Here is a 14,916-nt window from a genome sequence, read left to right as displayed (position 1 = left end):
TTCAGTGCAATTCATTCAGTAGAAACCATCAGTGTAACTACTTCTTCATAAAGCAAGGTATGACAGTGCCATGGACCTGCTTATTCTTCAAAGTGACTGACAACTGAGGAGTTCTGCACAGCAGACATCCACCAATGCTCATGGTGCTGACCCCTGCCGATGTGTCTGCTGCATTTCACACGGAGCAGCGCCACCTAACAGTTACTCCCCGCTGTGGTAAATGGGTGCAGCTGCTTGCCTCTTCCAGGAGCAGGTTCTCTCTCTCTCTCTCTCTCTCTCTCTCTCTCTCTCTCTCTCTCTCTCTCTCTTTTTTTCGAGACAGGGTTTCTCTGTGGCTTTGGATGGAGCCTGTCCTGGAACTAGCTCTGTAGAGCAGGTTCTCTTTTGTGTTTTTCCCAAGGCATTTTAAAGACAACTCTAAACACAACTGCATTGATTATTTACTCTACACAGCTCAAAAGGACAAGGGTGCTCATGTTCCTGCTCACTCAGGAGGCTGGCTCTTCTCTAGGGGATATCTTTGGTCAGCACTGCTGGAGAGAGCTGTTGCTAGCCTCTCTCAGGTACAGGCCAGGTACTGCAAAACACCCTAAAATGCCACAGTGGAAAATAAAGTGGCAAGGTTGAGTTTTTTTTTTTTTTTCTTTATTGGTTTTTCCAGACAGGTCTTCACTGTGTAGCCTTGGCTGTCCTGGACCTTACTAGGTAGACCAGGCTGGCCTTGAACTCACAGAGATCTGATTAAAGGGATGAGCCACCACACCTGGCTAAGGCTGAAATTTTAATCCAGGGAAATAGCCAAAGGGTCCCCCCAACTGCCCTCACTGAGATTAGTACTCTAAATTTACATTACATTTATTTACTTATTCCTCTGTGTATATGAGGAGGGGGGCATGGCACTGCGTGGAGGTAGAAGGACAACTCTAGTAGGTGATTCTCACTTTCTACTCTGTGTGTCCCAGGGATCAAGCTTAGTAAGTGCCTCTACCTGCCGAGCCACCTCACTGCTCCCTAGTAACCTCCATCTGAACCTGAAGCATGTCTTCATAGAACCATACAGTGGTCCTCCCTCATAACCACGTGCATTTAGTCTCCATCATATTGCTGTTGCTAACAAAAGTGTCAACGATTCTACTGGATGGCCTCTGGCAAGCATCTCATTTAGACATAAATAGCAAGGCACCCAAATTCAATCCCAAGGAGGAATTTGACAAGATAAAAACATGAGCCAAAACATGCTCAAAACCCTATCTCTTAATTCTAAAATTTAAATTAAAAATATTTAAAAGTTGGACTTACTCTCCTGTAGGCTCCAGTTCACTGATCTCAAACCAAGCCAGAAGGTCATACTTGCTCATGCTCTGCCCAAGGCTGGTCTTGTTCATGGTGTTTAACTTGGTGGCTGGAACTTTAAAAAAAGTTTATATAACATGTCAAAATCTGTTCCAAGTTCACTCAGCAAAAGTATAGACATCTTTATTGATTGATTGATTGATTTTTCGAGACAGGGTTTCTCTGCTTTTGGTTCCTGTCCTGGAACTAGCTCTTGTAGACCAGGCTGGCCTCGAACTCACAGAGATCCACTTGTCTCTGCCTCCCGAGTGCTGGGATTAAACGGCATGTGCCACCACCGCCCGGCTAGACATCTTTATTTTTAATTAATCATTTATCTTTATTTTATGTATACTGGTGTTTTTGCCTGCATCTATGTCTGTATGAGGACACTGGAGACCCTGGAACAAGGGTTTCAGACAGTTATGAGCTGCCATGTGGGTGCTCGGAATTGAATCCAGGTCCTCTGGAAGAGCAGCTGGTGCTCTTAACCACTGAACCATCTCTTTAAGAGGGCAGATTTCAATGTGAAAGTTCCAGAGAAGGTTCAACACTAAATGAGCAGTGCCTCTGATCCAGAGCACAAGAAAAGCAAGCAGAGGCCCTCCGCCTCAAAACACTGTTCTAAACATGTGAGTGAAAATGGGTTTTATAGAAAATAAATGTGCTGCATAGAACATTCAAAACCTTTACTTTTGAGAGCTTCCTATCCGGGGGCATGGTGTCCCATCACCAAGGTACCAAGGAGAGGATGCTTGGGAAGCACCGGGGAGAACCTGGCATGTCACAAGGGTTGTCTGCCAACTCACAGCTCCCAGACCTCCCCACAACCAAGAGTCACAAAGATTGTAAAGACGGTGAAATCCAGGCCACACCCCAGATAATCAAATTATAAATAATGTCTGTGTGTGGGAAGCAGTTCTGCCTCCCATGTGGAAAGATCTGAGCGCTACTGGCCTGACTTCTAGATCAGGAATCTGCATGCACTCTTCTGTACACATTTTCCTCAGATGTAAATTCCACAGTCTTAACAATACTTAATGAGGCTTCGGTTGAGCTTCTTTTTTATTTTTATTTTTTTAATTTTTTTTAAGTTGTTGAAAAAAAAATTTCTGCCTCCTCCCCATTTCCCATTTCCCTCCCCCTTGGTTGAGCTTCTTATGCTGTGAGCCTTTCCTCAGTTTATAAAATGTGGATCATAATATTTAGTATGCTACTTAGAAAAAAATATTGTGAAGACCCATTGGCATAATGTATATGAAGAGGCTTTATCAACCACGGGGCATTTCTCCAATGAACAGCCCATTGGCCATAGTTACCCATGTGTTTCCACGTGCTGGGGCTGCTAATAAGGAAACTGGTAGCCAGGTGGTGGTGGCAGTGGCGGTGGTGCACGCCTTTAATCCCAGCACTTGGGAGGCAGAGACAAGTGGATCTCTGAGTTTGAGGCCAGACTGGTCTGTATACCCAAGTACACAGAGAAACCCTGTCTTGAAATGACCAAACAAAAAAGAAAGAAAGAAAGAAAGAAAGAAAGAAAGAAAGAAAGAAAGAAAGAAACCAAAAGAAAAGAAAAGAAAAGAGAAAACTGGTTACTGTTCTGGTAATCATCTAAATAAGCAAACCCTGAGTACTTAGGAAAAAAAGAGGAGAGGGGAGTGAAAGGGAGGAGACAGGAAGGAAGAGGAAGGAAGAGGAAGGAAGAGGAAGGGAGGGAAAAAGAGGGGAGGGAAGAGGGGGTGAAGGCTTGAATGTAGCTCAGTGTTAAAATGCTTGTCTAACAGGCACAAGGCCAAGGGCTTCATCACTAACACTACAAACAAACAAAAACCAACTCCTATTTTAAAAACCAAAATAAAAAATACTATTGCAAAAAATACAAGCGAAGTATCAGGAAGCCATGGAGGAGATGCAGCGGAGTAGGGAAAGTGCTGGGCTAGTACGGATAAGGCTTGGGTCCAATCCCTAGCACCCCATAAACTAGGTACGATGGTTCATACATATACAGGCACTCTGGAGATGAGACTGGAGGGCCAGAAGTTCAAGAACATTCTCAGCTATATAGCTAGTTCAAGGTAAACCTGGGCTAGAGACCCTGTCTCAGAGAAAAGAGAGAGAACAAAAAAGAAAAAAGAAATCAGGGCACCTCATCCTCAAAGAGATGGAGGTAAAAAGGTGCCCCCTGCAGCCTCCCTGAAGGAACTGGGATGTGATCTTGACAACAGAGCTCTACTGTAAACTAAGGGAACTGAAATATTGGTATATCATATATGATAAGCCAAGATTTAGGAGAAACGCCTAAAGTTGATTCTACATCTAAGGGGGAGCTAGTTTAGCTACTAACTACATCATTTAGGTACCCTACATCTAAGGGGGAGCTAGTTTAGCTACTAACTACATCGTTTAGGTACCCTACATCTAAGGGGGAGCTAGTTTAGCTACTAACCACATCATTTAGGTACCCTACATCTAAGGGGGAGCTAGTTTAGCTACTAACCACATCATTTAGGTACCCTACATCTAAGGGGGAGCTAGTTTAGCTACTAACCACATCGCTTGGGTACCCTACATCTAAGGGGGAGCTAGTTTAGCTACTAACCACATCGTTTGGGTACCCTACATCTAAGGGGGAGCTAGTTTAGCTACTAACCACATCGCTTGGGTACCCTTTCATTCTGGAAGCTGGGAACTGGCAGAAAGGGCAAAGGTGGCAATGAATCAGCCTCATTCTGGAAGGTGGCAACAGCGGAGGAAGCTAGCACATTGGCGTGCTCAGAAAACGTGTCCAACACATGCACATTCACATAGCCAGACAAGAGGAACCGTATCAGCTCGATCTTTCTTTCATGGTCTGAAGCCAGTGGGGTATGGAACAGAGGGAGGAGAATGAGCACAGGGGAGAGGGTGAGAGTTTGTTAAGTGGGCAGTAAGGGAAAAGGACAAAAATAAAGAAAAGTGAAAACAAGATAAATGAAGAGCAACAAATTTCTGCTGTAAAACAGATTTCTATTGTAAAACAGGATATCTATTATTATCAGTGTTAAAATGTAACGAGAAAAGATTCTGAATATACACACTACAAACAAATAAGAAATGCTTAAAATATGGATATACTAATTGTACTGATATATACATGTGTTCCTCAGAGCATACAGTTACAAAGGCATTGTATTATAATTTAAATATGTATAATTATTATGTGTCAATCAAAAACAAAAGTCCCAACAGCAAAAGTGAATAGGCAGAATAAATTTAATACGCAAATAAATGTTAAGAGACTGACAAACTAATTACATACAAAGCACAGAGATTTAAGAAAGAGGAGGAGGTTATCAAGTCTGAATGAGAAGGCCAGAGCCCATAGTTTCTGACTTCCTATCTCAGATCAGGAGCCCAGCATTCGTGTTCCTGTTAGAAATACACAAGAGGAACAGGAACAGGAACACACAAAGACACAGAGAGAAGGAACTCTAGTGTGATTCTTTTTTTTTTTTTAATGTATACAGTGTCCTGTCTGTATGTCTGCCTGCAGTCCAGAAGAGGGCACCAGATCTCATTACAGATGGTTGTGAGCCACCATGTGGTTGCTGGGACTAGGACTCAGGACCTCTGAAGGGCAGCCAGTGCTCTTAACCTCTGAGCCATCTCTCCAGCCCTCTCCAGTGTGATTCTTGTCTGGAAACCATTCAGAACAGATGTATGCACACCAGGCAGTTTAGCTGCTGCTCACCTGGTTTGGAGAGTGGCATGGGTGGTGGAAAGAATCTTCGAGAAGGCTGAGGAGGACTGCAAAGAGAGGAAGAAGACATTTACCAGGACTACATGGAGCTAAGTGTTGCCATTAGTGATATGCTTATACCTCTTTTTTGGGGTTTGGAGACAGGGTTTCTCTATGTTGTCCTGGCTATCCTGGAACTCATTCTGCATACCTGGCTACCCTCAAACTCCCAGAGGTCCGCCTGTCTCTGCCTCCCTAGTGCTGGGATTAAAGATGTGTGCCATCACCACCTTGCCTTTTTTTCCCCTCAAATGTTTAAACCTTTTTAAGGAAACAGAAACACACTGGGCGGTGTGTTTCCTCATTAGAAGCAATGACTCCACCCCAGTCTCCACTTCATAAGGTAAAGGCATCAGAAATAACTACACGCGTGTTCTAGCTCTACAGCACCAACTTTCTACCCTATTAAGAATTTCTTCTTACAACAGAAAGAAGGCATTCGAAGTCATGTGGACAAAATCTGACTTGCTGTCTCTCAGCTTAGTGATTAGGTTAGCTACAAGAAGGCAGTGACATTTCAAGAGCAAAACCAGGGAAATGTATGAATCTACTGTTCAGTTATCTGCAGCCATGCAAAGGGTTCTTTTCCGGAACAACAGCAACAACAATCCACGTCCGCTCATCTGACTCAAACCTGTTAAGATCTTGTCCTTGCAGATGGAGCGGGTGCTGTTGGTAGTGCCCAAAGACCTCAAATACGATGGGCTTGGTTTTGATGTAGTCCACAAATGACTCGGTGACCTCCACTGCAATCTAGGAAGAAGAAAGTCCAGTGAGGCCGGGGTAGGTGAGGATGAGAAAGCGCAGGCATGTGCTTGCAGCAGCCCTTCAGCACTGCTACGCATCCCGCGCATGCTGGGGTTCACTGCCAGGCCTCCTACACCACAGGACAGGTTTCCATCTGGCTTTGTTTCGAATGTGACTTTACCAAGCGTCAGCATTCTAGACCCTCCACAGAGCAGCAGAATTGACTTCACTTTGTTGCTGCTCATGATTTCAAGTCTTGCCTGTTGCTCTCTCTACCTGCTTTTTCCTTTGCTGTACCTCAGAAAAAGCCCAGGCAGCAACTCTGCTAGGAAGGCCTTCCCTCCAAAGCCCAGGTGAATTAGAAGAAGGGATAAGAAAAACGTGTGTTAGCTGGGCGTGGTGGCGCACGCCTTTAATCCCAGCACTCGGGAGGCAGAGGCAGGTGGATCTCTGTGAGTTGGAGGCCAGCCTGGTCTACAAGAACTAGTTCCGGGACAGGCACCAAAGCTACAGAGAAACCCTGTCTCAAAAAAACAAAAAACAAAAAAAAAACCAAACAAACAAACAAACAAAAAAACCGTGTACCGTGTGTTGGCTGTGGACTATGAGCAAGGCCCGATGCCCAGTCTGAGACGCCCTTTCTTCTTCTGTCCACCTTTTATTTATGCTAACATCTTTCAGAAAACCTACCTCTCTCTTCAGAACCATTTTCCCTTACCCAGAAAAGTAACTTAAAGTCTTTCTATATGGAAACCTTCCCTTTGAATTTAAAGAATACCATTTTCATGTCCCTATACTCGATGACTATATTTCCCCTTAATTCTAAGCTCCTTGGGGACGTCTGTGGTTTCATGAGTCAGTGGCTTGATAACAGCTGATCGGCATTTATCAAAGACATACTTTATTTTTAGTTAGAGATATGTACATATGTCTATGCCTGGGTTTGGACTATGTGCATGTTGAGTATATGAACAAGTGTCCACAGAGGCCAGAAGAGGTCTTTGGATCCCTTGGAGCTGGAGTCTTAAACAATTATGGGCTGGAAACCCAACCAAAGTCTTCTACAAGAGCAGTACACACTCAACTACTGAGCCATCTCTCTAGCCCATATTTCATGCTCTATTTTTAATTTTGCTCTATCTTTGATTGCCTTTTCTTCTCTCACTTCATATATTTAAAAATTTTTGTTTGTGCTGGAGTTCCAATTCAGGCCCTCATGCCTGTGAGGTCAGCACTCTTCCAGTCTGGCACTGACGCAGCCCGGCCCCCTCTCTATAGAGTGGGTGTGAGTAAAGAGGAGAGGGAGGCAGCGGAGACTCTGGATGTCACAGGCAGGCTTCTGTGTTTAAATCCCAGCTTTGTAACCTGGGTGAGAGGCAGGACCTGCTTGGTGCTCAGCTCCCTCAGCTGCAGGACAGGGTTGTGTCAGTCACGGTGTAGAAATGAGGGCTCAATGGTGCAGAAAACGGGGCAGGGCTGATACAAAATGAATTCTTAACGAACATCAGTATTATGATGAAGATGACTTTTTTTTCTTAATTAAATTATCTGTGCGTGCATGGTGCTTGTGCTACAGCATGTGTGTGTGTGAGTCAGAAGACAACTGTGAGAGCCAGTTCTCCCCTTCCACCACAGGGGGCCTAGGGTGGACTCCGGCCGTCAAGCTCATCAGTCAGTGCTTATATCCACGGAGCCATCTCACCACTGCCTTCAAGACGACTTGTGAGTCGAGTCTGAGTGAAATACACAAGCTGGAAAGCCTATTTCCTTGGTGCATGTGTGAAGACAGTTGTGAGGGACATGGACAGATAAACACAGCTACCAGGGAAACACTCTGAATGTAACTTGGTTACAGAAGGTCTTCAGAATCTTCTAGATTACTTGTAAGCAACAATGTAAATATCCTAGAGTTTACAGGATACTATGTTAAATTATCAAAACTGATACCAAACACGCTCATTTTTTCTAGGGTAGGAATATCTTTTTAAAAACTGATATTCAAATGGATGGAAGATTTCACTGGGAGACTTAGACTGCACACACTCGCTGGGCCACTGTCACCCAGGAAGAGACTGGCTGCTCCTCCCCTGAAGACTACCTCACTGCCTGGGCCACCATCTCTACTGCTCATTCTCTCTGCACAGCAGACAGTTCACACTCCACATGATCACCTCTGCACAGCAGACAGCTCACACCTCACATGATCGTCCTTCCTTAGCCAACAAAACCAGGAATGTAAACCTGAGGTGTGTGGCAAGCCGTGCAGGTCACTCACATTCTGTACGTGATAGAAGCCTAGGGGACTTCCTCTTCCGTTGTTTTTGAGGGGTTCGGTGGAGAACGCTTCATCATGCCGATGCAAAAAGCTTAACAAAAAGAGACAGATGAATACTGCATCAGAATTCATCAGATGTTGTTTGATTTTGAGAAAGCCTCACTATGACGCTCACCAAGCTCTGTCTGCTTCTGCCTCCAGGTGCTAGGATCCAGGGTGTGTACTAGGGTGTCTAGCGGAGTCTGGACCCCACAGCTAGGATCCAGGGTGTGTACTAGGGTGTCTAGCGGGGTCTGGACCCCACAGCTAGGACCCAGGTGTGTGCTAGGGTGTCTAGCGGGGTCTGGACCCCACAGCTAGGAGCGTGCTAACAAAGCACTTCCCTCTGCGTCTGCTGCGTCAAGTGATGATTATTTCTTTCCATGCCAGCATTTCCCTATCACACAGACAGCATTTTAGATTCAAAATGGATGAAAAATTAAGTGACCCCGATTATTTAGACAAAGGGACATATTCAGAAGCATGGCTCACGGAGAGTAAAGAAGTCAACTCAACAAATTTGTAGCAGGATGCATGACTGTAACCTGAGCACTCAGGAAGGAGAGTGAGGAGAATGGCAGGGCTCAGGCCAGAGAGGTCTACACAGCAGTTCTGGGCCAGCCAGGGCTACACAGATCTCCCTGTCTTAAAACAAGCAAACCCATAAAAACAAGTAAAAAAAATATACCCCCCAAACCTCAATGAATGAATGTTACTACTCGCAAAACTCCCCCCCCAAAAAAAATCAATGAACAAACCTACCCCCAACCCCCCCCAAAATCCCAATCAACAAAATATAAAGTCTTGTTCTTGTTTTACTGAAAATGAAATCACATTACTTAGAGAAAGCTTGGAAATTTGAGCCTCTGCCAGGCACGGTAAACCCTATGGTAGACTTGTCTAGCAGTCTATTATCTGGACAAGAGATGCTCAAAGTCATCTTCCAGGAAGTGCCTCTGACATAGGCCTGATGGTTTTGTGTTCCCACAGCAGGGGACCAACTTCTCCTCAAAAGCAAAGATCTCACTATTTACAAAGATGTACTCAAGTGCCTGCTCTCCAGCAGATGGCAAGAGTTTATCCACAGGGCTTAACACACAGGTTACACTCTAAAAGGTCAGATGGGGGAAAGAACATATTTAAAAATCTTTAATTTTTTTTTTTTTTTTTTTTTTTGTTTTTCATGACAGTGTTTCTCTGTGTAGCTCTGACTGCCCTAGAACTCACTCTGTAGACCAGGCTGGTCTCAAACTCACAAAAATCCACCTGCCTCTATCTCCCAAGTACTGGGTCGGAAGGCGTGCCCTACCACTGACCTGCTTATTTAAGAATTTTTTTAGACTTAAGTATATGTAATGTTTTGCTTGCATGTATGCATATGTACCACATGTGTGCCTGGTGCCTATGGAGGGCAGAAGAGGTGGTCAGACCCAGAAACTGGACTTAAGGATGGTTGTTAAGCACTTTGTAGGTGTTCAGATCTGAACCTGGGTCCTCTGCAAGAGCAAGTACTCTTAACCACTGAGCCATCTCTCCAGCGCCCAGGAAGGGGGAGGGATTTTGAACAGCGATCTTGATTTTCACACCAGTTGACAGCACCTCAGCCAAAGGCTCCAAATTACTAACAACTCCTACTGCTGATGCTGATGCTTTCTGTAATTATACAATATCTTTTTGAATTTCTTTTAAATAAAATACACACATTTTGATTTTTTTTTTTCTCAAGACAGGGTTTCTCTGTAGCTTTGGAGCCTGTCCTGGAACTAGCTCTTGTAGACCAGGCTGGCCATGCTCCTGGAGTAAGGGGACTCCACTGAGTCCTCAGCAGTGTGTGCTGTATGCTCCATGGGGAACCCTGAGCCATCATGCCAGTGCAGGGTTTGATTCTCACCCTGGGAGAAGAAAGTGCTCTCAGAGACCTGCCATCATTATCCCCCAAGAGCCTTAGTCTTTCACACAGGTAAGGTGCTCTACAGCTAGAAGGAATCTCTGTAGTTAACTCGCTGGATGGGCACAGAAAAGGGCCGTGTGGTGTTTTCAAATGAGAAAAGCCCCATAGGTTCAAGTATTTTAGCACTTGGTCCCCAATCAGCAGCTGTTTGGGAGGCTATGGGTCCTTGCTAAGGAAGTACATCACTGTGGGCAGACCTCTCTCTCTCTCTCTGAACCTGCCTGCAAATGAAAGCGTGACTGGCCAACCTCTTGCTCACGTTACCATGCCGCTTTCTCTGCCATGGTGGATTCCAGCCCCCTGAAGCTGAGATCTGCAGTGAACCTTTCTTCTCTCTAAGCTGCTTTTGCCAGGGTGGTCTATTCCGGCAACAGCAGAGTTACAACGGCAGGTGGCTTACTTGAACTGACAGAAGATGTCCGCATACTCCGGAAGGATCCCACTGGCCTGGAGCACCGTGACTCGGAAGGTGAAAGCGCTGCCCAGCTTCAGGTGGTTGCCAATCTCCTCAGAAAACCCTTCCATCACCATCTTCCCATCCAGCAAAGTGCCTGACTTCAAATCTGCAGAGTTAATGATACACACATGGGTCAGGTAATATGAAGAGGAGGACCTGGGCGCTCTTCCTGTTTCCAGCTGACCAGTCACTGCTCGGCCGTGGTATCAACGTTTCCCTTGAGAATCTCCTCAGTGACAGCAGTCTGCCTACGCACCCAAGTCATTCATTCGGTTGACTTCTTCGGCAGGAGTGATGACATCAGAACTCTGACCCTGCCCTTCCACAATCCTCAGCTCCTCCAAAGACAGGCCAGAACGAGTCATTGCGACGGAAGAAAAGTCACTCTGGAAGTAAGGCAAGGCTCGGTAAATGACGTACTCTTCCATGTCTTGATCGATTTTTATTTGTACAACAATAACAATATTTTTATTTATACAACAAATAATTATTTGTACAAAATAATAGTAAGTGGGACTAAGAGATGTGGGAGAGAAGGCAGTCTGCTAATGCATTTTCATCTTTGTAACTATTAGACATAGTCCATATCTTACTGAGTAACTAACTGTGGAGTAACCAGCATCTTAGGATTGCTAACGTTCTAGGCAAAGGAACTGGGTGCCAACGGTGGACATTTTCCTCATAAATCCATTTTCTTCCTTTTCTTTCCTCAGGGTGTTCCTTCTTTCCCAAATACTTCTTACCTGATTAAAGTACTCGTTATCAAAAGATATTTTAGCTGTTCCTGACTGCCGAATTCCAGAGCCATAATCAGGAGCTTCTTCATCCGCTAAATAGAAAGAAGCCAACAAAGACGGGATGATAGTGCATGTGAGGGGAACAGCGCTCAGAGAATCACAGAGTAGGGAGGAGAGACTTAGTGTAAGAGTGAATGGCACTGCAGAAATGAGCCGCAGCTGCCGCTCCCAACCATTCCTGCTCAAACGAGAGGAGTTAAAAAGAACTGGTTTCAGTCTTGAGTTTGTTTAGAATGTCACACCTAGGAATTCTGACCCTTAACATCTTGGCAAGACTATATATTCAATAATAGGCAATAGAGACTGAGACATTATACTGACTTGTGGACGAGGTGACTATGTGACAGTCTCCATCACACGGGGCCCAGCATTTGTGAGTTAAGATAGACAGTACAGCAAACAGCCATATTCTTTCCTCAGAATGCTGGCACAGTCATGGGAAGTGAAACATATTTGATCCATGTATTACATTTAGCAGGGAAATAAATGGCCTCTTGTCTTGAGACAGGATCTCATATATGAGTCCAGGTTGGCCTCAAACTCACTCTGTAGCTAAGGCTGACCTTCAACTCCTGATCTTCCTGTCTCTACCTTCTACTTCTGGAATTACAGCATGTACCACTATGCTCAGTTAGACAGAAAAAGTCTAGTAGAAATCTAGGCCAGAATGACCTAAAATCCTTAGTGATTCCGACATTCAAGGCCTATCAGCTGGGTGTGGGGGCTCATACTTGTGAGGCCAGCACTCAGGACATCAAGACAGGAGAACTGTTGAGTACAGGATAACCTGGACTACACCGTGAAACCTTAAACTACAAACAATTCAAAATACAAAGTAAAATGTTCAATACGTGAGCCAAGCACTGTGGTGTATAATCCCAACACTTAAGAGGCTGAGGTAGGAAGAATTTGAGTTTGAGGTCAGCCTAAGATATACAGAAAAAAAAACTATCTCAAACCAAAAGAGCCTATCCTGACTTTTTAAAAACATACAAACAAAAACAATGTCTTACTATACAGCTCAGGCTGACTTCAAACTACACAGTCCTCCATGCTGGTCTAAACTGCTCATCACTTTTTCAAAGTCAATCCTAGAGTTCGATAGTTACACAAAATGTTTCTCAAAACAGGCAATATCCCAGACTAAAGTGAAATCTACTTACGATACTTGTGGTGGTGAGGATATAGATACACTAATAGAGAGGAGGCTTAAGGAGGCCTTCCTCAATTGAACAAACACACCGCCACTTATATATGCGGCTGAAGTGTCACCCACATGGAGCTAGCCTGTTTTTTCTGTGATTTCTTTCTTTTTTTATTTTAAGAGCATTGGTGTTTTGCCTGCATGTAAGTCTGTACGAGGGTGTCAGATCCCCTGAACTGGAAATACAGACAGTTATGAGTTGCCATGTGGGTGCCGGGAATTGAACCCAGCTTCTCTGGAAGAACAGCCATTGCTCTTATCCACTGAGCCATCTCTCCATCCCCTATCCTGCTTTTTCTGTAGGAAAGAACCCACAGCTCCCATTGAGAAAAGGGTCACTCACCTGCAATGGCCTGCACAGCCACGCGCAGAAATCCCCGCACTTCCCCCTTCTCACTGACGATGGCCACCCTGTGAATCAGGGGCACCGGGTACAGCAGGTTGCTCAAGTACACAAATGCCCTAGAGACAGAAACCCAGAGACAAACATCAGAACATCTGAGGAAGGAGCGGTTGTGACTTTCCATCGATTGAGAGAATGTTTCCCCAAAATGGTCTCTGGGCCTTTTAAGATGTCTCTGAATTCTGACGTCTTAAATTGCCTCCAGTTGCTTTCTCACGCAAACAATACATAAGCAAGTTCGAAGACCGACTTAGACCAAATTACTCTCGTAAAAAAACTACACCATAGGTGGAAGAGTAACAATTGGAAGTAGATGTTCAATACTGTGATTTCTGCAGAGCAGAGGAGCTCACTGAAGAGCTAAACCTTCAGAGGTAAGCACAGACCAAGAGATCTGGCTTCTCACCACACACAAAAGAGAAACCAGGAGATTAAAAAAAGGCAGGGAAATGTGTCTGGAATAGTTACTGGTTCTAAAGTGGATTTTTACATCGCAGCACTATGAGTCTTTGCTTTACTTAAAGGACTATTTTTTTAATATTTATTTATTCATTGTGTATACAATATTCTGTCTGTGTGTATGTCTGCAGGCCAGAAGAGGGCACCAGACCTCATTACAGTTGGTTGTGAGCCACTATGTGGTTGCTGGGAATTGAACTCAGAACCTTTGGAAGAGCAGGCAATGCTCTTAACCACTGAGCCATCTCTCCAGCCCCTTAAAGGACTATTTAAAACGTGAGAGAAGCAGACATGTAGGCAGAGAGGCTATGCAGCCAGAAATTTCCGAGTAGTGAGCTGGCAGGAGAATGGGTATTAAGATGAAGGCTAAGGGAGAGGACAGAGCCAGCCCTATGCAGTTAGTCTCTGTTCCTCAAACTAAAGTCATCAGTAAAAGGGGAGTTACAAGTCTCTCCTGCCTCCCCTTCTATTTTCTTCTTTTGTGGTCCTGGGGGAGAAGCTACAGGTTCATACGTATTACATAAGACCTCAGCATTCTACCAGCCCGGCCCTTCTGAGACAGCGCCTCACTACTCAGGCTGTCTTTGAACTCACTTTGCAGCCTAGGCAAGCATTAAAAATCTCTATCCTTCTGCCTCAGTCTTCCAAGTAACTGCGATTACAGGCCTGAGCTTCCAGACCTGGCCAATACTTGATATTTCTAACACACTAGACAAGTCCTATCATTGTCGTGCTTTTAAAAGGTTCACTATTTTGTAGATTTTTTTAAACATTTGTATTCACGTGGTCTCACTAGACTGTGTGTGTGTTGTAGGTGAAGGGGTGGGAGACGACTGTGAATGAGTCCCTACTCTCTTTCCACCATGTGGGTTTCATGGATCAAAGTCAGGTGGTCAGGCTTGGTGGTAAATGCCACTACCCAATGAGCCATCTCACCTGCCCCTGCTCATTTTTATAAAGCCATTAAAACTGATCATCACAAGTCCAAAGGGCACATGTTCCAATGACTGGAAGAAAAAGTGGAATCTAGTTCCTACTGTTACTCCTGTCTTCTCACTTGGTATATGCTGATCTTTGTACATAAAGCAAAAGACAAAGAGTATATTACCCCAGGGAACTAAATATAACTGACCCTGATGCACAGGACTGTTTGCTGCATTTCTTGATCTAACGTTCACATTACAAAGAGAGAAGAATGAAGGAATGGATACTCAGGATTTCAACTCAAAACAATGAAAGAGATTATGAAAATAGGTACAATGCATTACATTAATAACATTTAAGAGCATAAATGATGAAGACGCATGAAAAGCAAACACAAATAACTGCAAATGAACGGGAAAGTGTAGCATGATGTCTGATTCCCTTTCAGTCTGCTCCAAAGCAAGCGAGAATATTAACAGAGGGTTAACTTTCGCTCAACAGAAACTTATGAATGAAAATGTAATCTAAAAAGGATTACCAGTAGGATCAA

General features: G+C 44.4%; 1 protein-coding gene across 5 annotated transcripts in view; it reads right to left on the bottom strand.

The window, feature by feature from the left end:
- Kif1b (kinesin family member 1B) overlaps nucleotides 1–14,916 on the bottom strand; it is a 135,589-nt gene that overhangs the window by 23,157 nt on the left and 97,516 nt on the right. For all 5 annotated transcript variants that reach the window (XM_050153343.1, XM_050153338.1, XM_050153340.1 and 2 more), the window contains 8 exons: nucleotides 12,924–13,042; nucleotides 11,323–11,408; nucleotides 10,836–10,965; nucleotides 10,523–10,685; nucleotides 8,133–8,223; nucleotides 5,745–5,863; nucleotides 5,063–5,118; nucleotides 1,300–1,408 (listed from right to left, as the gene is read on the bottom strand). In XM_050153343.1, coding sequence (XP_050009300.1) covers nucleotides 1,300–1,408; nucleotides 5,063–5,118; nucleotides 5,745–5,863; nucleotides 8,133–8,223; nucleotides 10,523–10,685; nucleotides 10,836–10,965; nucleotides 11,323–11,408; nucleotides 12,924–13,042 — 873 coding nt within the window. The remainder of the gene's footprint in view (nucleotides 1–1,299; nucleotides 1,409–5,062; nucleotides 5,119–5,744; nucleotides 5,864–8,132; nucleotides 8,224–10,522; nucleotides 10,686–10,835; nucleotides 10,966–11,322; nucleotides 11,409–12,923; nucleotides 13,043–14,916) is intronic.

This window comes from Alexandromys fortis, unplaced genomic scaffold, assembly GCF_014885135.2.
Source record: "Alexandromys fortis isolate MF-2015 unplaced genomic scaffold, M_Fortis_MF-2015_v1.1 scaffold_88, whole genome shotgun sequence".
NCBI classification, from domain to species: Eukaryota; Metazoa; Chordata; class Mammalia; order Rodentia; family Cricetidae; genus Alexandromys; species Alexandromys fortis.
This window is presented reverse-complemented; position numbering and strand designations above follow the sequence as displayed.